General features: G+C 33.1%; 3 protein-coding genes across 5 annotated transcripts; 1 reads left to right on the top strand and 2 right to left on the bottom strand.

Annotated features, from left to right (window-relative positions):
- The first annotated feature begins 517 nt into the window (after positions 1-517).
- On the top strand, positions 518-6802 carry LOC120624485 (protein PTHB1). Of its 2 annotated transcripts, none has more exons than XM_039891057.1 (11): positions 518-597; positions 2125-2213; positions 2488-2752; positions 3000-3117; positions 3321-3462; positions 3541-3855; positions 4009-4482; positions 4607-4920; positions 5007-5182; positions 5265-5394; positions 6150-6802. In XM_039891057.1, the coding sequence occupies exons 1-11, from the start codon at positions 560-562 to the stop codon at positions 6390-6392; spliced, it is 2304 nt and encodes a 767-aa protein (XP_039746991.1). In that variant the 5' UTR covers positions 518-559; the 3' UTR covers positions 6393-6802. The 2 variants fall into 2 exon arrangements, with proteins under 2 accessions (XP_039746991.1, XP_039746992.1); XM_039891058.1 differs by lacking the exon at positions 518-597 and adding an exon at positions 1311-1567.
- Positions 6375-21434, bottom strand: LOC120624486 (obg-like ATPase 1). Of its 2 annotated transcripts, XM_039891060.1 has the most exons (12): positions 21244-21434; positions 19551-19772; positions 13564-18905; positions 12991-13054; positions 12409-12536; positions 11037-11212; positions 10216-10293; positions 10037-10134; positions 9374-9514; positions 8495-8591; positions 8168-8315; positions 6375-7096 (listed from the first exon to the last, which is right to left on the bottom strand). In XM_039891060.1, exons 2-12 carry the CDS (start codon positions 19769-19771, stop codon positions 7011-7013), a joined length of 6579 nt encoding a protein of 2192 aa, XP_039746994.1. In that variant the 5' UTR covers position 19772; positions 21244-21434; the 3' UTR covers positions 6375-7010. The 2 variants fall into 2 exon arrangements, with proteins under 2 accessions (XP_039746994.1, XP_039746993.1); XM_039891059.1 differs by lacking the exon at positions 13564-18905 and having other exon boundaries at positions 12991-13051; positions 19591-19772.
- Positions 21435-22686: 1252 nt separating this feature from the next.
- LOC120624511 (protein Asterix) lies at positions 22687-24542 on the bottom strand. Its single transcript, XM_039891101.1, has 4 exons — positions 24292-24542; positions 24092-24203; positions 23666-23781; positions 22687-22841 (listed from the first exon to the last, which is right to left on the bottom strand). The coding sequence occupies exons 2-4, from the start codon at positions 24201-24203 to the stop codon at positions 22743-22745; spliced, it is 327 nt and encodes a 108-aa protein (XP_039747035.1). The 5' UTR covers positions 24292-24542; the 3' UTR covers positions 22687-22742.
- Between the last annotated feature and the right edge of the window lie 1010 nt (positions 24543-25552).

Genomic DNA, 25552 nt, shown 5'->3' with positions numbered 1-25552 from the left:
TTTGCATCAGGGTAACTCTTAAAAGAAGCGCCAAATATAAATATTGTTAGAGTAGGCTTGAAAAATAAACAAGGAAGTATGGAGATACAAGGAAGTAAGGTTATATTTACCACAATATTTTGTACAACGTAAGTTGTTGAAATTCTCAATAATTAACTACTTTAGTCGATAATAACATTAAATTTTTTAACTCGGCATACTTCAATTCATCTACGATTGCTACATTCATACCATACCCTATGCATCCACCAGCGCCATTGTGGAGGATTTTTGAACTGTTATTTAGCGCAACAACTGGACACTTTTTCAACTTTTCTCCCATATAAGATGACTCTCCTTACCTCTACCCTCCAAAGATTGAACCATTGTCAATTTCTTGAAAAGAGTTTAGTTTGACGTCAGCAGTTTTTCATTTTCTTACAGATAAAGAAAAGGTGAAACTATCAATGAGGATATAAACACTACATAGCACGTTATGTTTATATCGTTAATTTAAAATGTTACGATTGGTTTATGTTCAGAGAAAGAAACTGTAATAATCAACCAATAATTACTGCCTATGCAGCTCACAGCTCTGATTACTGACTATGAAATAATGTAAGTATTTATAATTTATTTTAAAACTATTACACGACTCACTGTCGATAAACATAACGGGAAAGAAAGGTATTCTATTATGGATAATCACGAGGTCCTCGGTCCGATTCCCGGGTAGCACAAAATATTATTAGGAATTTCGTTTTTTGCTGGAATTTCTCAGTAGCCGGATTTTGGAAATTGGTGGTATCCACCTCGTGCCTCGGAAATCACGCAAGGTCGTCGGTCCCAGTTGATAACACTAAAATGTGATATTAATCGATAAAGCCCGCCAAGCCAGATTGTATCAGCGTGGTGGAACTATGCTCTAACTGCTTCTCTCCTGTCAAAGAAGCGTGTGCCCAGCAGTGGAACGTTAATAGGCTGATGATGATAAACGATCGATAATATAAATAATGGATGTGCATCAAAACGCTTCTGAATAATGAATTTTTTTTCGTATTTTGCTGGTGAATTTGCCAAACCAGGCTTGGTTAAAGACCTAAAAGGGATCTTCGGGGACAGAGGTCTACTTAACCTCCTAAAGCTACATAGGAACATATGTCCTTAATCGATTAGTTATGTTACCATGGTGCTAAGTAAGTACTAACAAAGCACTGACAAATTTAATGCTGCAACCGCCGCTTACAAACAATTACGATTTCTTATCAATGTATATTGACTATACCCATACACGTTAATGTCACCTTAAATATAAATCAAGTTTGTTAAATATGTCCATATTCAAAGTAAAACAGTGGTGGTCCAATGAAAAATCGCAAAGTGAAGAATATGAGGACGGAATACAAAACGAAAACTGTATAATCGTTGATAAATTTAATTCGCATAATGATAGTGATTTAATTATTCTCGGTCAAAGTTGTATATTGAAGATTTATAAACCACGCGTTGATCAAAATGAGTCGCATACAATTTTAGAGTCGCGTTTAGATGATATTGTGCTACAGATTAAAACGGGAAAGTTTTCAGCGTGAGTCTTCAATTTCTAATTTCTACCTTCTGTTGTTATGACAAATTCCTTTGAGCGGAAGTTCCGTTAATACAAGTTTAGTCGTTTCGAACAGTACAGATAAATGGAGGCAGATAAAGCTCTTGTTTTTAAACCGATATTGCTTCAAAAAATCGCGAGTCCGAAGTAGTAAAGAGCGTGGCACACAGCTCGGACAACTGATGGAACTTGGGTCCCAAGATGCAACCGCAAACCGTGGTAAACACAGGGTTGGTAGACTCTAAATTTAGGTTCCGGAACTCCTATGTCCAGCTGTGGGTGTGAATCAGCTGATATATTAAGAGGAAAGTATAGGCGGGATCCTGGCCCTCTAAAATTACCAATAATACCGCCACGTTTAAAGGACATAGGTAAAAGACTTCCAAGCTAATTCTGTATCGGACCGCACTCTACCCGGGAAGACAGGATCACCGCGACGATACTAGTCTTTCCAAATACCTATTCATCAAATTTGTCCTGGCTATACCATCTTAATGACGATGTTTTGTAAATATAACTTATTATATATTTATTTTAAGGAATTGCGCTGATCGTCAGATATTAATATTACATCCTAATAGTTACGCGATTTATGAGTTGGATAAACAAGGTGGCCACTCTGATGTTGGTGAGATATTTTTTAGTTTCTACCTTAGAACTTATGATACTACTGACTCAGAAAGTCAGCTTAACTTTGGTTACCTGTTTTATTGGAGGTTGGCTCGTACATCGTAATTAATTTTATTCTACTTATCTAAAATCTCGTCTACGCCAACACTTATCTTGGACAATTTAACTGAACTGTTGGTCGAGTTCACATATGTCAATATGCTGATGATATGTGTACCTACCTATTTATTACTTCTAAAAATAATAAGTTAAAAATTCAAATCCTTTTTCAGGAGACCAAAACTTCATTGCTCCTGTAATAAAACATTCATTTACAAGAAGAGCTCACAGCACAACTTGCGGTCCTTTCGGCAATTCAAAAAGTAGAGACCTCATTTGTATTCAAGCCCTAGACGGTACTCTGAGTTTATTTGATCAAGATACATTTTTGTTTATGTGTATTTTCAATGATATCATAATACCCGGACCGATTAGTTATGTAGCCTACAGCGATCTATTCATAATTTGCAAATCAACTTGGATATTGGAAATCTACAGGTACGTAGTTTTACCATTAGGTATACCTAAGGTATATCTATGTGAATACGTATTGTATTTACGTTTTTACTCCTCATAAATTACCTCGAACAAAATGGGGTAAAAATGGTGCTATATCGACAGAAGAAACTCTTTTATACCTATTTTGTAATTTACAGAAGCCGTTATTTTTTAACCTTAGTGGTTTTTAATTTAAGGTTAAATTATATATGGTTATTTTAGTATTTAATTAAAATTTTAATTGCAGTTATCAACAGTTATGTGAATTTAGTGAGTTAAGCATACGGCAAAATAAGAATAATACTCGTATACCACAATGGACCTACAACGCGGGTGAAGAAATTATGTCGATGCAAGTAATTCGGGTGAGATGAAATGTTTATTCTACTAAAAGGTATAGAAGTCGTTAAATAAATAGACCAATCTAAAGTTGGAATATAGCTGTTTGCGCTGGTACCTACAGACAATGCCGACTCAATTTAAGTAGTGTTCGGATTAGACATTTGTTTTTGCGATAACTTTATTAATTGAGTTTATTAAAAGTTTTAATTGAGTATTATATTTTCAGACTAGCACGAATTTTGCCAGTATTGTTGCTCTGGGCGAAAGACATCTTTACTGTTTCCAGGATAACGGTTTAATGAAATATATGATAAGATTTGATTTCATACCAATTTGCTTTCACGCTTATTTAATTGGCTGGTATTATGGTAAGATTCAATTATGTTCCTTATATTTATCTACTGTATTAATGTACTCTTGGCGTTTACTAAAATTTAATTCTCCAGAACCGAACTCAAGATTGCTTGTAATGGTAGCTTCCGAAGATTTCAAGCTATACCTTTACGAAGCCACGACCCTGTTATGGTCGTGTGACTTGGCGCACAAAGCAATATCTCTCTCCCGATGTTTTCTAAGCTCCTTATCAGGTGGACTACTAACATTATCGACTAACGGGATAGTCAACGTTAGTTATTTGGGAACCGAACCTAACTTGAATCCAAATGCAATTCCTATCAACGAAGTATTTGACCCGAAACAAGTACAGGTGGAGTTAGAGATGGTGGAGGATTCTTTGCAAAAAGTGCTGGATGCAAAAGAAGGTAATAACTGTACTATAGAAAATGACAAATGAAATGCTCTAAAATGGCCGTGCATCGCTTAGAGCATTGCATTGCTAGAAATATGGTTTCTTTTTATATACACTTTAATATTATATTAATGAATCAACCAAATAATGTCTTAAAAACTTTCAGCCTTGAATGAGGACACAGAAGATATAATCAAAATAAAAGTTGATTGCGGAAAACCATCCAAAAATCTTGCTTTACAATTAACTTTCGAAAATAGCTTTACACCATTGCAAACGTGTTCGGTGATTGTTATAATAACATGTGAAGATCCAAAACTGGTACAAAGCCTTCAAATAACATATGACTGTATACCACCTTTAAGTTCTTCCGAGACCACTATATGTCTAGACAATATTAATGGCACAGAAATAATTGAAACTTCCGTTTTCCTATCAGGCGATACTGATATCCCTGACATTGGCATTAATATTAAATTTACTGTTATTGATAATATGGGAAAAGTGCGAGTACTTTCGGAAAGACAAATAATTCCGTTGAATCTATATTGCTTTCCTTTGGAGGCGGTAGAAGAAAACAGTTATCAAATGACTATTGAAACAAATCAGAGGAAAATTGATTTAATTGAAATATTTACAGGTATGTTAAAATTGACAATTATATATTTAGACAGTGGTCAACAACAAATTAAAGATGGAGAACATATTACTTTTTAAACTTTGTATTTACTATCACTATGATATTGAAACTTATAATTTTATAGATTTTAATAAAGAAGAACTAGAGGGCTTCATTTCAAAAGACATGCTGACTTTCGCATATCGGACATCACATAAAACTGTAACAATTAAAGCATACGATCACATGTACAGAATAGAGGCAAATGAAGTTTCAGAGATAGCACCAATATTAGACCACTTTCTTCACAAACTAGAGGACTATTACAATCGAATAGGATTAACGGAATTCGAAATTAAAGTTGCGATAAACGGAGAGATTATTCGTCAAATAATGCATAAGTTTTTAAAAAGTGTTGAATCACATGCTAAGGAAAGAATTAAGTTAAAAGAATTGGAGGTAAGGAATTTAATTCGAATCGCGAATGATAAACACGTATAACATAATTACGCACAACAATCTAATTAAATATTTGAATATCTTAGGAGGAACTAAACGTGCTTCAAAGGCAATTCACATTGGTGCAAAAAAGACTTCTGGTTCAATATGGATCTTTACCCCCAAGCGATTGCGATCCCTTAGAATTCCTCATGAATGACACACATGAACGAATAAAAACTGTCGCTTATGAAATCATACAAAGCAAAACCTGTGTTGTTAGGTATGTAAAGGGAAATATATGTATGTAGTAACTTTAAATGTATTTATATAATAAAAAAGGAAGTAATTATTAATAATTTTAGTGCAGGCAATACTTTGCGAATGATTGGTTCTCTGATTATTCACGTTTTGAAGGAAGCAGTTACTGATAACTTGAAGGTTAAACTTATTGAAGAAATGTTATCTTTAGAGACGCTTAACGGACATTTTCAAGTAAGTAATCACACTGTCCAAACGAAAGTCACAGTAAAACTGCACAACAATGCAGCATGCAACGCAAATTTTCACGCGTGTACGAACGCGATTAGTTATTTGCCTTTCATTGATTTAAGAACATAAAGAATTATTGTATGCAAAAAAAGTGAAAACGCCCCGCGCACGTCTCACTTTACACCCGCGGAATGTTGCCAGCCCACAATTTTATTCCCATTTTCCCATTTTATGGTGAACGATTAGAAAATTAGAGGTAAAATAATTACTGTCAAATGCTGAATGGTATGAAGTGACTAGCCGTTTGTTCGAAAAACCATTCTAAGTGGCAAGGCTTTTGATGCATGAAGATTACTCGTGTACACGGTTTCTGTTGTTTTTAATTCTGTGTTGTCTTGCATGTCCTCAAAGAAATCTCAATATCTATCAGTGCACTACTTAATATCTAAGTTCTGTATATACGCTTGACTTTTTTAGTTTTAGTACAAAAGCAGAGTGACCTAATTTCTAATATTCATTAGAATTAATATATAATTTCGGTGTTTAATAAACACCCTAAAAAGTGCAAGAGAAGCGGTGCGATGGCAATGTAACAAATTTTATTTTAATTTGTTTAACATCTGTTTATAGCCTAATGATATGGGGAGCAGTTAAGGATGCGGATATAAAATTATAAAAGAATATCATTATGAATAAAGACATGAATTTCCAATGCACGTAAAATATTTAATAATAATTGTTAATAATTATATTTTAAGGAGTGGGAAGAGGCCGTTGCGCAAGTCTCATCATACATTCTAAACAAGATCTTAAAAAAATCGGAAAAGGATAAAGAGAAATTAGCGCCTGTTACCGACCAGGATATTCTGTCACAAACCAACCTCAAAAAACTTTTGAAACAGTTGCGCATTATATTGGAAAAGGTATTTTTCAATGTACGAGAACCTTCGACTGGAGACGGGAACATAACACGTATAGAAGAATTCGTTGAAGTTATATAACTGTTTATTATTATTACAAGGCAGTAAGAATTTACAAATTTCTTACAATAAAATTCATTTCACAAACAAGAACAAGCTAAGTGCCAGTTCAGACAAAGTGGAAACCGCGTCCAATTAACCGTGCGGTTTTAAAACTAACGTATTAACACTGATACACACTAAAGCAATAATTAATTAAATGCGAAAATCACGAAATTATATGCTTTAACACCGCTTTGATAAATTCCACTGGAGATAAACTATTCAATGCAATAACAAATGCGTTAACCGCAATACGAATAATATGTGTAAAAAAACTACGGTTAGAGTGGCTGGCACTTAAATATTTTTTAGTAGCAAATCACAAAGATTGCAGTGCAGTTGACCTAATACGTACTTATATTCACCTAAGCTGTCGTGATTTCTACAGACAAGTCTGACAAAAAAGAGAGCGATTGCAGAATAACCGCGCGGATTTCCTTGTGTCTGAAAAGCTTTATATAATTATGTTTATGATATATAAAATAAATAAATTATAATGTATATAAAAAAGTCCATCATTCAAGCGACGTGTAAAAGTGAATACAGCGCAAGGTTCAGATACAACATGTGTACGAGGAGTAGAAGCATCTTGTCGCGTCATTTCTTCTTAGCGTCCTTTAGACCAGCTCCAGCGTTGAACTTGAAGAATATAATGTCACCATCCTCGACCACGTAATTACGACCTAAAAATAAACATAAAAACCGATGGTCATCATTAAGCTTAAATTTTTGCCAATGACCTATGGAGCGCAGAGTACTTGGCTTTAAATTTTAATCGCGTCAGGAATTATGGTATACTAATCAAAACGACCTTGTCTTGTAAGTAAGACAGTTACGAGTCCTATAAGGCTTGGCGGGACATGTATGCCGTATGCCAGTGGATTTATGGGCAAAATAGTCTGGTTTTCGGATTTTAATAAACCATCAGCACCATAGAAATCTTAATAAAAGAAACTAGAAATGACCTTTAGCAATTTAAGCATAGATAACATTGGTTTCCCAACAACGGCTCTCAGCGGCCGTATCAGTACGCGTACATAAATTTCTGTTTTTCACAAATGCGTACACTAGTTGTTTTAGAGCGTAAAAGGCAGTGTATTTAAAAAGTACAAAAAGACTAACTTTTACAAATGTTTTGTAAAAATTCGAGTGCTCAGAGTCTCGTTCGCGGCGACAAAGTGACGCGTACACCACATTTCTGGTGCCTTTTTATTAAGATTTCTATGATGAGCGCCGACGTGACATTGGCTAATGAGTTACTGATATTTTTATCAGAATTACCTTAAAAGAAAAAAAAAAATGGGAGTTTCGGAAATACCCAAGTCTTTTGAATAGTTTTATGCAATGTGAAGTAGAACATAAGCTTTTTGTTTAATCTAACTATACTGAAAATCTAGATTTATTTAGAAGGATTCAAGCCTGAATTAGCTTGTAGATCCTCGGTAACTGAAACAATAGATTGAATCTAATACAATGTCAGTCAAGATCATACATTAAGCGCATCCGATCAACATATTACCGCATTAAGTTGTGTGCACTTTATACATTTGTTAAAAGCGTTGCTTACCTCCAAAGATTTTGTAAAACGCGTTTTGGAGAAGGACTTTTCTGTATCGTATTATTGCTCATTTAATGCCTAACCGGAAAATCAACCGGAAAAAGTTGAAAATCCCGTACACCGTACACTGACTATTATTTACTTTACGATTTAGTGACTGCCAAAATTTTCAAAAATAATAAAAAGTATATGCTACCTTGTTGTCGGTATTTGCCAGCAGCTTTACAAGCGGCTTCGGTGCCCTCTTCTTTAAAATCTTTGTAATGCATCACTTCAGCCATGATGAAACCCTTCTCGAAATCCGTGTGGATCCTTCCGGCGGCTTGGGGTGCCTTTGTCCCTTTCTAAAAAAAATGTAAGTGGAGTAAAGGTAGACATTTTATTTTTTATAGTAATTACTAGCAGTCCTGTCTTCGTCTGCGTTTATTACGGTTTTCGACCAATCCGTCCCGTAGGAACCGTTTATATTCCTTTCCGTTTGCAATCTGCAATGGTTTTGCATCAGGTTTTAATAAAATATTACCTGAATCGTCCAAGCTTTGACTTCATCTGCACCAGCAGTAAAGAAGTATTCCAGTTGTAGCGCTTTATAGCCTTGTACGATTATTTTATCTAGGGCACTGAAACAAAATTGAGAACATGGGTTTTTGGTGCAGATTTATAGTCTTAATATACATATAGTCACACATGATAAGTCTCCTTTGGGTATATCTTGATATATGTGTATGTTATTGGGAAAGTATCGTGAGTTCATGCTTTAGAACATATAACTATAGTTTAGATAAAGATGTACCGAAAAACAGCACCCTCAGTAGGTAAAAGATTTTAACACACACAATCGTAGTTCGTTAATGGTTTTAGAGTTTCGAAAAATTGTAATGTCATTTAAAGTATAATATAACTTGTCAACCTGGTTTTAAAGCCCAATTTCTTCCACACTATTTCAGACAATAAAAAAACGGATGCATAATAACAAATGAAGTTGAATTGGGATAATTTTACTTTGGCATTATAATGTTTCTATACTCGAAACTCGAAAAGTACCAGCCGTCTAAACATTAGCCCTCGAAAACACGATGTGCTGGCTCGCAATCGAGGTGACGCTTTCAAACATGGAAATACATTGAAGTAAAATGAATCTTATTAGCAATGTTCTAGGGCTCGAATTTGCCTACAATTCTTTAGCTCGAACTTTTAACAGAACGTTTGTAAAACAAAAATCAGAGGTACAGGATTCACGACTCTAAAACTACTATTATTAGGTCCATTTTTCTTTAAGGATGTTAAACAGAGTTTGACATGCGGAACCATTACGAGCAAGCAAATCTTGAACTGAGGCTACAGGCTGTTCTTTAGTAATGAGTAAACCGGCTACAGCTAGTATTAAAATAAATATACCAACCTAGTAATGTTGTTTTCTTTTAGGAATTTCTGCTTTTCATCTGGCTCCATTTCCATTAATTTACTTTCTAAAACACCCGAAAACGGTATAAGAGGGGCTCCAGGATCGTTCTTGTCAATCCATTCCTTTAACTTCGGTAACCTTTAAGGGAAAGAGCCAATAAATTATTTTTAAATATTAATATTACTTTTCGGATGTCCATGAAATACATTAAAAATTAAGCTCAATTTGCTATAATCCTATAATTCCGCGAAAACTAGACCATGCTCTTTGCAAGGGTGCGTTGTCAAGTCAACATCTCCTGTGAATTCTCAAGGTTAACTAAAGGAAAAAAACTCAAAGATAAAACGTGAAATTATATGGAATAATTTGTTCTAAATAAGGTTAAGCGCTGAATGAAATAGAAGAAAGGAAAACGATGAATTGAAAGTAGAAATAAAAAAATCAAATAGGAAAACAATTACGAATCGATGTAAATGTTATCCCACCACCATGTTGGTATTTGTTAATTTTAAATTATTGCTCTACAAATTAAGAAAATGTAGCTCTTGTATAGGAGCGAAATTATTTTATTAAACCAAGTCACAGGCAAAAACTAGTAATAAATGCCAATAATAAAAAAATAAGCTCATCAACATACAGTTTGAAATTAATTTTACAAACCATTTGTTCTTTTTTCTAATGTAATCTTTTTCAGATAAATTGACGAGATACAAAGCTGGTTTAGAAGTTAGAAACAGATATTTGTTCAGCACCTCAATCTGGAACATGTAAATTTTTAATTCAGTTATATTAATTTAATAAAAATGTATTATATATAACTTGAGTGGAATTATACATACATCAGCGGCACTCCAATCTCCAAAACGAATGTGTTTTTTTTCTTCTGAGAGAATTGTTTTGATTTTAGCAAGGGCTTCCTGTTAAAAAATAAAAGTGTTTAAAGCATATATTTAAAAAAAAAACATTTCTTTCAAGTAGACCCGCTCTATAAATACTATCTAAACGGAAGGTATATTCTCTCGAGACGAAACGCAGAAGTGGCTACTTTCTGACATCATTTAACAATTTAATTTTTATTTCACGGACAAATAAGGCCAATGACGGCCGAATAGTGCAGTGGGCGACCCTGATTTCTGAATCCATGGCCGCGGGTTCGATTCCCACAACTGGAACATGTTTGTGTGATGAGCATTAATGTTTTTCAGTGTCCGGGTGTTAATCTGTATTTTATAAGTATTTATGTATATCATTCAAAAAACTATTCATCAGTCATCTTAGTGCCCATAACACAAGCTACGCTTACTTTGGGCCTACATGGTCAGTGTGTATTGTTGAAGTACATATATTTATTTATTTTTATTTATTATTTATAGGTGTTCCTGTTGGATGTCAAGACGTTTGTTACTTAGTCACGCTACAACAAATTACCACCCTACTGACAAAGACGTGCCGCTAAGCGATTTAGTGTTACGGTGCGATGTCGCGGAGAGACCGTGTGGTATGACTACCGTATGGTAGTTTGGGAGTATTCCCAAACAGGTTAGCCCGCTACCATCTTAGGCTACATCATCACTTACCTCCAGGGAAGGTTGCAGTCAAGGGCTAACTTGTAGTGGAATATAAAAAAATATATATATTTATCATAACAACTTTAACTTACGTATTCCGGTTTGAGTTTCTTATCTCCACCACGATTAACGGTCCTGTCTAGTTTCTCAATGTTTTGCAGGAGCTGTTCCTCATCCTTCAGACGCAACTCTTCCCCGATAGTTTCTAAATCTCTGATCGGATCCACTTCACCGTCTACATGAATGACATCTTCATCGTCGAAAGCCCCTAAAAGCACTCTTTATTTAAGCAAATTAGTATACTTAATTCTGGCTCTTGAGTCATGGCAGACTTTTCGTGATGATCTCGTTTATACACGGCCCATTGGCGCAGAGAGTAGTGACCTTGTTTTCTGAGTCCAGGCTGTGAGGATGATTTTCAGTGTCTGGGTGTTTATCTGCATATTATAAGTATTTATGTATTTTATTCATAAAAAACGAGTCATCTTAGTACCCGTAGTTGTCGTAGGATATTTATTTATATTTATATCTATATTTATATATACTACTCTTCCTACGAAATATCATGTTCGGATTTACACCTTGTACCCCTTCATACACGTAGAAACATTGCCGATGTTTGTCTCTTACTTAACATTGTTAGAGGGTCAATAGATAGTCCGGAATTACTTACTAAGTTAGATTTATTTGTACCCTCGCGATTACCTAGGCATAAAAAGATTCTGCACGTTCCCTTAACTAAAACTAAGAATAGATTTAATTACTTTATAATCCGTGTCTCTCGCCTTCTTAATTCTGTTTACAATGACCCCGAAATTGACTTATTTTATGGTAATATGAATAGTGTACGTCGCAACTTAGTAGATAAACTGTTGCATGCTAGGTAAACTTAACACTTTGTTATAGCTTGCTGCGTTTTTGCTGGGTTCTATCAGGTACCCTTGTTTATATAAGACTTATCTGTGGAAACCTGTTATTAGTCAATCAATCTGTTAACTAGTTAGTATCTACAACTGTTGGTTTTCCAATTAAAGAAAAAAATAAAAATAAAAAAATAAAAAATAAAATAGTACATATTTACTTTATTAACCCAGTTGTCTGTTACTCGCAAAGGATTAAACAAAAACAAACAAATAGGATACAAATAACTACAAAAACAAGGAGCGTATAAAACAAGATATAAGTTAAATTGAAATTTTATTAGTAAATTTTAAATGAAATTCGTGCAGTATTTTCAGGATTAGCTATTTCAAAAATACAGCGGCTATTCATTCAGTTAGCGCCATTCAAGTGGGCCGGACTAAGTATTCAAGTGTGGCTGTACAGATTCTGTTATTTAAAATTTAATAGGACCTACTCTGAGGTGCCATTTTTACATTGGTAAACGATTCCAAGAGTCAGTAAGCCCGCCTGGCCGGATTGTGCGTTCTGAGCTAAGGTGAATGTTATGTATAAACTACTCACTGCATAGATTAAATATAGCATCACAAGCTTTTATATGAGACAAGAATGCATTGCCAAGTCCTTGCCCTTCCGCAGCGCCGCGAACTAATCCCGCAATGTCTACTACATTCAGAAATGCAGGAACTTTACTGAAATTAATCATAAGATGTTTTTAATATACTTTTCATTAGTCTCTCCTCTTGCAAATGATTGGACTCCAATCAGTGGGAAGAGGAAAGACCAACATCCAACCATCTGTTCAATACGTACGAGGTTTTGCGAAATAAATTATGCTATATGGGCACGTTTAGTAGCTAAACAAAGTAGTTTCGTTCGTTGATATAAAAGATGGCTGAATTCCGGATGCAAAAGTTGATTTAAAATAACCATGATTATTTTTTGTATCAAATTTTGCAAAGAACGGTGTGAAAACTTCGTAGTTTTTTTATAGTCTCTGATTAGTAAACTGATTAATTCCGTAAATGAAGCATGACAGGTACTTATACTTCGTTCTCCAGGAGGAAAGACTACTGTTTTCTGTATAAGATTAATTTTACAATTTTAACAGATATAATGTATAATATGTAAGTAATAAATATGTACCTGGCTGGCTTATGATACTCGCAGAGATAATCAAACCTCTCGTCTGGGACTGGTACCCTACTTGCTGAAATAATTGACAATTGTTAATTTTGGTACTCTGTTTTATACTAATTACAAATACATAATAAAACAACTTATATGTTTAGGTTAATAATTTATTTAAATAATTAAAAATAACAATTAATATCATTATTTAAGTGCAATTTAATTAAGTGCAATGAGACTCATTGTCAAATAGACTGGTGGTACTACTTGATATTACGGTTGAAGGATTTTGTAGAATACCGGAATGAATTTGTCTAGCTTTACTCGATTGATCACAACATTTAGGATAGTTTGCGAAAGGGTTACCCATGGATCGCAATCGTAGCCCAATTTCAGTAGTTAGTTTACATCTGGCTTCAAAATTTTTAAAGGTTTTAGTGTACCTGGATACTAAAGATTTATTCAAATTAGAATTGTGGGTTTTTAAATACAGTGCTATATAAAGGAGAGCTGATAGACGTGTGGATAATCCAGGATATTTTGGACGAACTACATTAACAGCACAGCACGCATCAGTCATTATATTACCAACCGTTTGTTCGAGATAACCCAGATGAGGTAATTTCTTAAAGATGATTTCCGGGAAACAACTAGTGTCTTTAAAAACTTTGATATTATAATACATATGGGGCTTTATTAAAAATTTATTAAGACATTCGGTACTGCAAAATAAATATGTCTGTTTCTTATAAGCAGCTGCGTATTGATTTTCACCTCTAACAATTTTTTGTGACGGTAAATTTTCAGCATACGTAACTATACATATTCCATTTTCATACAACAGTGAAAGGTTGATCGATTTTACGATAGCAGGAATTTCTGGTATAGTTATGTTTTTAGAACTCAAGAATATTTGCGGATGTTGTAACACAAGGTTGTAATGATCTGCACAAATCCAGTAAAAGCAATCTTCATATTGAATAAGTCCTTTATTGTAGAGTGGGAAACCACTGTGGCGCAAAGTACTTTTATGGAAACAAACTGGACATAGATTTCTGTAACACGACATTCTTTGCTGGAATGTATTTTTCGAAATACACATTACGTCTACAGGTACAACATCAGATTTAGTATGAATTAGATAATTACGTATCTTTGGGATAATATCTTCTACTTTCATGCAAGCATCAACGAAGCATTGCCATTTGGAATTGTTACCATTAGTGACATATAGATTTTGTGTATCTTGATTAATGTAATCTCTCACTCTTGAACATTTGTCATGCCATTTGCTATATCTATATTCAATAAAAGTTTCAGGATAAGGTGGTTTATAGCGAAGTATATCGTAATAAATTTCTTTCTGTGAATTTCTCAACACTTTCTCTTTATCAGAGTTGACATCAAATATTATAAGAGGTAGTAGTCCATTATCAGATAGTTCTCGAACCTCATGTGGTGATTCAGGAAAGCCATCTAATACAAAACCATTTGTACGATAATCCATTGCAACTGTAAGCACAGCTTTCATTATAAGTTCTGTATCAATGATTTCTCCTGCGTGCAGTTTTGTCATCATTTTTAACCCTAAAACTGTCCAACACATATGTTCCAGTACATGTCGTATAGCCATTCCTCTCGATATACAAATTAATCCATACTTTTTGGCGAGTTTCGATGCTAATTTACTTTTTCCTGATTTAGAAGGTCCTATAACACCAATTCTTAAAGTATATATTTTAAAATTAATAATGCTATCATCTTGAACATATTTTAAAGGATTTAACCTAAATTTCTTTACATTTTCTTCAGATGAAATAAAGTATATGTAGGCTCGATGAATTATAGGATATATTTTATTCTTGCGTTTATTTATGGTATAGGAGTTAAATATTGTATTAGGATTTTCCATCATATACACTGGACACATTCTATGAAACTTGCTTAGTAAAAAGAAGCCTTCTACCAATAGCATTTCAGCTATATCAATATTTATACTAAATGATTGTTCAAAAAATGATTCGGATCTATTTCTAAATTTAGATAATTTGGACAATGTTTTTCGAATAACATTATATAAAGCTTTTTTACCATCTATAGTAATTACTTTAATTTTTTGTTCTTCAGCAATCTCTTTCAAGTTCTGAATACTTTCGTCATCTATTTCATAAATACTTTCCAATCGATTGTTTATTTTATCAAGAACATCTTCAGCTTTTTCCCATTGACTTTTATCAACAGGTTCTGGATGTTCTCGAATAAACTCATTATACGTTGTAAATAAATTTGCATCAACATTAAATGATCCTGAGGGATGAGCATCCATTATAGTACTGATTTGTGAAGATAAATTCTTAACAGGCAGATATTCTGTGTCTAGAATTATAGTATCCAATATTTCATCGATAATTAGCTTAATTACAATTGATTCGGTAGCAAAGTTTTGCCATTCTCTTTTTTTTGCCTCCAAATTTATTTTTGCTTTATTTTTAGCTTCACTGAGCTGTAACTTCCAATTCTTTAATTTGATAGGAGCAACTCTATTTAAAGTAGTTTCTGAACTTCCCTCTAGTTCTATTATCACATCAGGTATGCAAAAACAATTTACCATATCTTCTACGTCGGCAGGCAGTTTAGGATACCCGTCGACTATGATTCCAATATTATTAAACGGATTTTCAAACCAAAGTTTCTTAATTAATGTTTGCATAAATAAAGACAATAAGGGTGACCCACGTTCAAAATAATTACTGACCAGCCGTCGTAAGTCTTGTTCATTGGAAAAAAGATCAGAAAATAAGTTTAAATTTTCTTCATTCATCTGAAATTCTGTCACTTCTTCATCTTCGATAAGAGGATCAGTAAAACTATTTTCATATTTCCACCCAATTTTTTTAAAATGTTGAGGAATCAAGTATTTATTAAGAAAATCGACAAAATCTATGTGCATCAAGCCAAGTTCTTTGGCAAGAAATTTAGATACTTCAGTTTTACCGCTTCCCATACTTCCTATAATGCATATTCTCAATGGCGGAATACCTTTAAATGGTTTATTATACGATAAATACTTAGTAACATCATACTGAAATGATTCACGACTGTTCTCGTTATTGAAATAGTATAATTTATTGTCATATGTAGCCGTAAAAACTGGTTTGCCTTCCCATAGAACACCATAATCATAAAAAGATATTGGACAGTATATATTCATTTCACCTAAATTTCTAGAGTCATTAAAAGTTATATCATCAGGCCCATTTTCATTTTCACGACTTTCAGGTTCTTCCTCAGTACTTAAGCAAGGCTTGCAATAGCCTTTGCGTATTTTTAGCAAAACTTCATCCAGTATTTCAATATCAGTTTTGTTTTCAAGTTCTACTTCTACATAACATTTAGAATTTTCTTCCAACTTTAGTTTTAGAATATCCCAATGTTCACGAAATCTTTCAATAGTTTCAGTAAAGGTAGATAAATCAAAGTCAGTGTTGCTTGTTTTCTCATAAACAAATATTGAGTCGAGTGCACGTATTATTATCTCATCAATTATAATTTGCATGTCAAGAAATTTAGTGTCTGGAGGGTTTTCTTCAAGTAATTTTGTTTTTACTAAAACATCATTTGCTGAGAAGTATCTCTCATGATATTTTTTTACGCATCTTTCTATATCAACATAACGTTGAATTAAATCAGCGTCAATTTCTCTATTTTCAATCAAAGCTATGGTGTAATCTGGTAATAGTTTAGATTCCATTAAATAACCCCAATATTCTGGATCTGATGGAAAACCATCAATTATAAATTTGCCGTATACTTGTTCTCTAAGAGTTTCATCAGTCTTAGAATCCGCCTGAATCAGGGTTGTTATTGCATACATTATTTCGCCAGCTGTTGGTTCTATTTCTTTTTGTAATTCATTGCCTAATATATAAGCAGAAATGGCTTCGGTGACATCTTCATCACCAAGAACTGGTGTATTAGGTTTGCTTGCTTCGATTGTCAAAGAAGTAGGGGCGTATTTTAATACATTTTTACCTATCAATGCCTCTTTGCATTCTTTTATGTCGTCTACTGGTAAAAAAGAAAGCTGGTTCTTAAGAAAAATTAATTCGTTAAAAAATATTATATCCTCTGTAAATTCAGTGTCTAGTTTTTTGTCAAGTAAAGTAACATAACTGGACAATGTTCTAGTAACTGTATTGAACCATGTATCTAAAGTAGATATTCTTTCACATTCCAGACTTTGCCATTGAGCAAACCGAGCATCTTCAATTCTTGCTATTATTTCTGAAAGTATACTTTTAGCATAGTTGTCATACTTCTTATTTTTTTCATTTTTCAATAATGTTTCGTAACAAATAATAGGAGCATTAAATAACCAGGATAAGCATTTAGTAACCATGGTCTTCCCAGAAGATTTTGTACCTAATATTACAATACGACAAGATGGTTCCAAATATTCTAGCTTTAGATAAGGGCGAGGATTTCTACAGAATGACACCATATCATCAAATGATGATAATAAATAAATATGCTTAAAGAAAGTTACAGCAAATTTAGGGTTTCCTTGTACAGATTGTCTTTTTTTGAGTTGTACTGGACATCTATTATACCACGGTGAGGGGTATTTGTTAAAATTCAGAGTCCCACATTGGATAACACTTAATTCACCAACTTTTGTCCAAAATTCTTCCATGCCTTCCAAAGGTTCGGCAAGATAAAGGGGTTTTGGAATAAGTACTGGTTTAATAGGCATAAGTTGCAAAAATTCAATTAAGTTTTTTATCATTTGATGAATAGAAGTTCGACCATCTAACTTTACAACGAAATGTGGGTCAAGTTCTTTTAGTTTTTTATCAATATATGGAGTAACGGTAAATTTAAAATTGCAGATTTGATCAGTAGAATTTTTCTTAAAATGCATTGGCTGAGCGCAATTGTATTTTGGATTAAAAACATGGCTATCAAACGGTTTTTTGTATTCTAGCACAGTATAAGATGTAGGCCATCTTATTTCATTTTCTTTGGTAATACTAAATGGATTAAATGTTTTTGAGTCATTTAAATAGTTTAAAAATTTGCGGTTTCTTTTTGTTACCACATCTGCATTTGGGCAAGTGATGTAAACTAAAATGTCAGGGTTTAATTCAAATAATGCGCAAAGTTGTTGCAACAACACCGATTTTTTTGTGCTGTAATATACTTTTTTAGGAACTATAATGTCACTGCACGTTTCTAACAAAAATTTAGGAAGTTGAACTAATTGCTCTTCATTTTCTTCTTCTAAATCTGGTTCTGGTTCTTCTTCTTCTACCCTACCTTCATCAAATATCCCAGAACTGCCAGAACTCACAGAAGAATGAGGTGAGATTTTCTTCTTTTTTGATTTTTTTAGATTTAGATTGCATGTCATATCAAATAATATATCTTCAACAATCATAAGTGATTCTTCTCCATTCAAAGTATTTATCAAGTATTTTATATCTCTGCTTGAAGTAACTAATGGCAATCCTGATATAATAAAACCCCTATGTTGTACTGCAGGTGATTTCAATTTTCTTTTCATAATTTTTAGTACTGTATTAAATTGGCAAACCTTATTGTGTCTCATATTGAAGTCTAAACATTTTCCAGTTGTACTTTTTTGATCAATTTCATCCATTAAAACGTTTTTTGGGCAAAGATGAATACAATTATTTTTTTTAGATAAAGATTCTCCTAAACTGTAACTTCCAGTCCCTTGTTTTCCAAGAATTAAAAAGGTTTTAGGTTTTAGTTTTAAGTATGCTTCTTGGGCATCCATATCAGTCCAGCAATTATGGAAATCTACATCATTCGGAAGCGGGATATCAGTATTATGCACACCAAGAACTGCTGCTGCCAAAGGTTGGCATTTGATTGCATTTGCTTTCATACATGTAATTTTTTTATGGCTATTGAATATTACATTTTTATTCACATTTATCTTGTGTACATCTAATTTATCATTTAAAATAATGTTATTTTTAAAATCTTCAAACTTCCTCATTATTAAAATTAAAATGCTCAAAGTTAATGCAATGTCATATTATGACAAATTTATTATTCTGAACAAATGAGTTCCATTTGTATGATTCAAACAGATATGTGTTATTTATAGCTTCAGGTAACTTATTGATTATATCCTCTTTGGCTTAAGGCATGCAGCATTGAATTGAATACACTGTACAGTGCACACAATGGAATGAATGGTTTTTTCTTTGTTCTTATTGTTGATGAATTTATTTATTATTAAATATTATTATCTGTATGACATACATGACTGGTAAACTTTTAATTTTATGTAAATGCTGGCACTTTGAGTGTGCAATAACTTACAATAAATTAGGATACCAGAATATATACTATGTCATTAGTTTCTGCATTGTATTAAATATGTGTGAATCTCTTTATTTTAAAATATGAGGCACTGTAATATGACCTACCATTAGGGTTAGGGATCTTTAAATGCCATAGCATAGCATTAATTAAATCTTTGATATAAAATGAGTTTGACCCTAAAGGTACATTACAGTGACATTTTGCTACCTCAGTTTAACATAAATAGGTGTATACAATAAAAATAAAAAGAATACTTATTTTCATTAGGGTCTATGGTGCAAAATGGGAAATTTTCAGCGGAGGCTTGACTTTTAGTGAGTACATTAAAGAATGTTGACTTTCCAACATTGGGTACCCCAACAATACCCACTTTTAAATTTGTACCAACTCTACCAATGAGTGGTTTCTTCTCTGGTTCCTCTACTTTTTTAGGAGGCATTCTGAAAAAGGAACATAATAAATTATTTTAAATGCCAATCTGTATTGATTATAAATTGTCTTTTTAGTATCTATGCAAGTGAAGGATGGGATTAGAAATAGTGGACGGACTAAACTTTTAACATTTGTTACAAGTATGCACAGAAGCAATAATATATTAGACTTTGTTATTATATATTTATGTAGTGCTTTTCACATTCTCATCATTATAAAACAAACTAGTAAAAAAATTACATTTTTTAAACATGTTTTCATTTGTTTTAGATAACAAGTTTAGATTCATAAGCAAATAAAATATAAAGAAAACAACATTTAGCAATGATGCTATGGTTTTTGCAACAAAAGAATAATAAATAATAATAAATAAATATACTACGACAATACACACACCGCCATCTAGCCCCAAAGAAAGCTTTAGCTTGTGTTATGGGAACTAAGATGACTGATGAATAATATATAGTAATATATATAAATACTTAGAATATGCATATAAACACCCAGACACTGAAAACTACTCACGCTCATCACATAAACATTTTCCAGTAGTGGGAATCGAACCCACGGCCTTGGGCTCAGAAAGCAGGAACGCTGCAAACTGCGCCAATCGGCTGTCGTTGTTGTTGATGTTAGGGTTCAGGTAGTAAAAGCAGCAGGAGAGGCAATATAATATGTGCCAGTACTAATTTGGTGGATTCACTGACAGAAGTTAAGAGGATATGGGAATGGAATATGTTGCAGAACATTATATATTTGATATTGCATCATCATTATTATCAACCCATAACCAGCCCACCGCAGGTCAAGAGTCTTTCCTCAGAATGAGAACGGTTTAAGCTGTAGTCCACCTTTCTGGAAAAGCGTGGATTGGTAGAATTCTTACACCTTTGAGAACATTGTGTGGAATTCTCAGGTATGGCGGTTTCTTCAAGATGTTTTCTGTCCACTTGAAAGCAATTGATATTGAATTGCTTAGAACGCTCATAATGCGGAAAAGTTACAATTGATGAGGAGAGAACTCAGCCACAATATATATAATACACATGGTTGTTTTAAAAGTACCTTCACTATAATTAAATCTATTGGTCTTTTTTGGTTGTGTTAATCTCAAAAACGTACACAAACGTAAAGTACAATCACATTTTTCTTAGGTTAGATAGCCCATTTACGACTGCTATGTGATATGATAATGCTATGTGACCTGATGTTGGAAACTACAGTTATCGTGGGTGAAACCATAGGGCACAAATAAAGCATAGTGTACAAATTGAACAATATTGTGAAATATTTACATAGCACTTGAATATTAATATTGCATTATTAATTAAGTTAAACATTTACAAGAAGCCGCATTATATTTATTTAATATTTCACGCCCGCATGTATAAATAGCATCCCTGCAAGATGCACGAGATAACTATATTTTCAAACGAGAAAGAAAAGTAAATCTACGAATATAACCTCTTTTTTTCATACCTGACTCTTGAAAGTAGTAGATCGAAGGCACTGCTCCGTAATTACGATAAAAAGTTTTTTATTTAGTTTAACAGGTATTTAAATAAATATAAGTAACCCCAAATGAGTAATTAAGTTTAAAAACACGAATAAACATTACACGATGCGGTCTTCCACAGCGGATAAGAATATCAAGAATATGATGACAGCGCGGTGACAGCGGTCAGCGGCACAGCCTCAGATAAAGTTCCCAGTATAGGTAAACCTGTTCGGCGATCTGTGGTATTCGCAACGGATATAAGTACTGAGGAAAATAATACCAGACAAAGAGTTAAGTACTCTAAAGTAAACAAAATTTGCAGGTTTAAAAGTAGTGCTGCCTTTTTCACAATGCTCTAGTTCGTTAAAAAGTACGGGTGAGTGGACTGGAAGTTGAGAGGGAGATATAAGATAGTGGAGATTGAAAGACAGAGTAGTAATGTATGTATTATACATATATATATATATATATGTTTAATATATATATGTATAATATATACATTGATACGAATAACTTTTTAAGTGTTTTATATTTGTATATGTATATATATATATATATATATATAAAACACTTAAAAAGTTATTCGGCTAAGTACGATTAAGATAGAATTATAAAGTACCTCTACCCTCCATAAGTACTGGATTGTAAACAAAGCTACCAGTTTCCCTAATTAATTAAAAATTGAGGTAGGTAGGAACTCAATAGAAACAAGTGTATTTTTTTAAATTTAACTTATAATAATTTATACTCTTCTGCCTAATTAGGAATTGATTTCTCTTAACAGCGAAAAATAGAACACATTTGATTATACTCAACGAAAAACGAGAATGCGAAAAAAATCATCACCAAAGCTATAGAGCCCTGTGTAAAGCCAAGCCCTTGGCTTGGTCAAGCAAACTTCTCCATTTAAGGCGGTTATTATACTTCGCCATTTGAGGCGGTTACTAAACTTCTCCATTTGGGGCGGTTACTAAACTTGCATAAGACACTTGCGATCTAGTAGCATACACTTCATACGTTGGCTAAAGCACTGCCTACCTAGGAAAGTGTAAGTGGACGCTTGTACCCCGATTTAATAACTTAACGACCAACATAGAAATTCTTCTACCCGTATTGGAGTCCATCGAAAACATTACAGACATCAACTTTTATATTGGTCTATAGATATTGTTTTATACCTTTTTCCTAAAATTCTGGTTTGGCGAGTACATACCTACTACAGAATCCCTAATATTTTGTTTATTTAAATATGTAGTACCAAAACATAGTAAAACTATGTTTAAAAAAGGGCAGGATATGTACAGTAAGTAGTGTAAGTACAGCTCCTCTCATGAGATTTCTTCGAGAAACCCCCAAGTTTTTATCAATTTTAGTAATATTAATAATGAATCACCATACATTGTTTTAAATTTTAATTAAAGATTTATTAACATTGAAAATGAAATATAATATATTTTTATTAAATAATTTCAAACTATTGTTATGTGGTTAGAGATGCCCATGGTGGTGACATAGGTGCAGGATTTTGTAAATAGGACATTACCACAGCAGATATTGATAGCATAAATGAGCTGACAATCTGAAAAAAAAAGTTAACTTAAGATTATTTTATACAAATTTTTAAATCTAGTATTTTTCATTTATGATAGACTAAGCAGTTTTAGATGGAATTATAATCATTGCACATTTTGTTTTTTCAAATTAAAAAAATATTTACATCCAATTCAATTTATTGAAATCATTGAATTCTTTATAACATACAACCTACTTACTAGTCCAACTACATTGGAACACACAACAAAATTGAGACATGAGTGCTTTGCCCAACAGCACGGCTAGGATGTGTAAGGAGACAATTATCTTCCCTGGGAAAGGAGGTACAAGTGGAAATAATATCCAAATAATACATGTGTTATAATAAACCGGGTTAAACTTCTCCTATTCCATTTTCCTGTGCTTTAGCAGGTGAATACATAAATTATATTGTGTCTTGTCAGGGAGGGATATAATTGTTGTCTCCTACTTGTGCTAGCCATGCAGTAGGACATTAATATGCCTGAGATTGATAAGAACCTAATTACAGAGAAGACCCGGTTCCTAATTATTTAAAAATCATAAATAATTGATCCATGTGGTATTTTATTTCTTTTCATGGGCATAATCTATCTTTGATTAAAATTTTATGCATTCATTTCAAATAAAGAGGTTTGTGAATTCTAAATGATTTGCAGTAAGCAATGTTCACTAAAATTAATACATTTGTTTTCAGATATCATCTTATTTTCTCAACATCTCACAAGTGGGCAGGCAGTTGCCTTCTCTCTCATAGAAGAGAGGGCTTTAGACTTAACATGCTGTTCTAATGCAGATTGGGTTTATTTGCTTGGCAAACTGTATTTATACCTGTTTAGTATCATCAGATACTCTGGAATTTGCAAAACTAATACTGGAACAGAAGACAGCAGTCCAGGCACACCATTTAAGACGCATCATCAATCCGCACATTGAAAAGATCATACCTAAAACAGAATAAACATTTTCTAGGCTAAGGCATCCTAACTTAGAGATTATTTTCTCTTTCCATCAGATTTTACACATCAAAGATAAACACAAAAGCACACAAGACTTCAGTACAAGTTCTTCAGCTGGTTGTTTCTTTAAATGGCATTTGTGTGAGTTGAATGCTATCTGACTAGTTTCTCTGAGATCTTTCAGTTGATAACTGTATAAAAACAATATGAGACAACAATATGTCTATACAAGGTCAACGTTAGGTATTCACAATGACTAGTATTTAGGTCAAAATTGCAGACTACAATTATTTTATACCCAAAATGTTCATATAATCAGTAGTTAGATCTTCAGCAGGGGCAGATGTAGGTGGTGGAGGTTTAAAGCGACGCTCACGATCAGCCCGCCGAGGATCCGCTGTTAATTGCATCTGAAAGGTACACAGAAGTTGACAAAAGTTAAATGACACACGAAAAACACTTTGGACATTTTTATTTTGAATTATAAATCAACCTTACCTTTTTTGGTTTGATAATTGGTCCACAAATAGTTGAAACTTTTTCGATGAATATAATTAATTATTAATGTTGGTAAGTGTGCTACAAACGTAGATAAAATAAAGTTACTGATTTTTAAATATGAATATTTTTCATTAACGCGTTTTAAAAATTATTTCATTTAAGTGAAGAAAGCACTTATTTATCTAAGTAATTAACACAAACATCGCAATTTTTAATACATTAATTTTTTTTTTTTAGATCAGCTGCATTCAAATCTGTAATTGTCAACGTCAAACTGCATACGCCACCGAGACGCTACCAACTTTAAAATAATTAACCTTTCAACCAAAGACATAAGACCTGTGCTACAAACGAACTACCAAAATCCAAACGTAGTGTTTATCATAAATGTAAACAAATATAGCGCCCTTTCACGTGGTCGTACTTGCTATGTCACCCGTTTTCTGTTCATTCCTAACTTTGCTGTGTTTCAATTATTATTATTTTCATTAGCGTTGAGCGCCACCGCTTTACTATGGAAATATTTTCTGATATCACTATGTAGGTATAGGCCACAGACAAATTAAATATATGCATGATTTTAAAAAATCCTAGTGATGTTAAAGGAATATAATGGAAACCTTTCAATGAGTAGATATTATATAATTGTTAAGATTCATAACTTGTAGCTAGTTTTGTATCCTTCGTAGGTAACATATTAATTATTACTCATTTAATAAATATGCGGAACAATCTAAATCTAGTACAAAATCAAAGTCCTTGAAGAGTATACTTACATCCAAATAAATAGTCGTTACTCCAACTAAAAATCCAGCAAAAAAGCCAATTTAAAACCAAAGAGCGAAAACACTCGAACAACATCAATAGATTATAAAAGAATTAGAAGTAAAGCTTTAAAAAATATTAAAGCTTTTCGTGTCATGCTTATTTCTGCCGCCAAACAGCATAGATTCAATGCTGTGTTCCGGTTTCAATTGGTAATTACAGGCACGTGAGGCATAAAACCTGCCCCTCTGGTTGATGGGCACACGGCGAAACATTGCAGGACGTGTTCCTATAGCATGCACTGCGAAATGTTTTTTTTTTTAGACGATGGTTTTCCACTTTCCGTCAGGTGAGCCATCCGCTTTGTCCGTCAGTAATTATTAGAACTTCATCATGAAAAAAAAAGATGTTGAGCAGTCTTTGGGGACTGCTTATATAAGTGAAATCTAAATCTAGTAAGTATACTACTTGTAGCTACGTGGGAAGCGCTCGG

The sequence above is a fragment of the Pararge aegeria genome, chromosome 6 (genome assembly GCF_905163445.1).
Source record: "Pararge aegeria chromosome 6, ilParAegt1.1, whole genome shotgun sequence".
Lineage (NCBI taxonomy): Eukaryota > Metazoa > Arthropoda > Insecta > Lepidoptera > Nymphalidae > Pararge > Pararge aegeria.
The sequence above is the reverse complement of the archived record's forward strand: the minus strand, read 5'-3'. Positions and strand labels throughout refer to the sequence as shown.

Bases quoted from the DNA above. Each gene is read 5' to 3' on its own strand.
- LOC120624511 (XM_039891101.1), bottom strand. From the start codon at position 24,203: ATGCAATTAACAGCGGATCCTCGGCGGGCTGATCGTGAGCGTCGCTTT. The intron at 23,782-24,091 runs GTATAAAATAAT...ATTCTGTTTTAG, and splicing joins TGATTATATGAACATTTTGG to GTATGATCTTTTCAATGTGC. The intron at 22,842-23,665 runs GTATAAATACAG...TTTTTTTTTCAG, and splicing joins TATCTGATGATACTAAACAG to ATTGTCAGCTCATTTATGCT.
- LOC120624486 (XM_039891060.1), bottom strand. From the start codon at position 19,771: ATGCCTCCTAAAAAAGTAGAGGAACCAGAGAAGAAACCACTCATTGGT. The intron at 13,055-13,563 runs GTAATATAATGA...CAATTATTTCAG, and splicing joins TTATCTCGAACAAACGGTTG to CAAGTAGGGTACCAGTCCCA. The intron at 8,592-9,373 runs GTTGGTATATTT...ATTTTGTTTCAG, and splicing joins AAAGAAAACAACATTACTAG to TGCCCTAGATAAAATAATCG.
- LOC120624485 (XM_039891058.1), top strand. From the start codon at position 1,311: ATGTCCATATTCAAAGTAAAACAGTGGTGGTCCAATGAAAAATCGCAA. The intron at 3,118-3,320 runs GTGAGATGAAAT...TTATATTTTCAG, and splicing joins TGTCGATGCAAGTAATTCGG to ACTAGCACGAATTTTGCCAG. The intron at 5,395-6,149 runs GTAAGTAATCAC...TTATATTTTAAG, and splicing joins CGCTTAACGGACATTTTCAA to GAGTGGGAAGAGGCCGTTGC.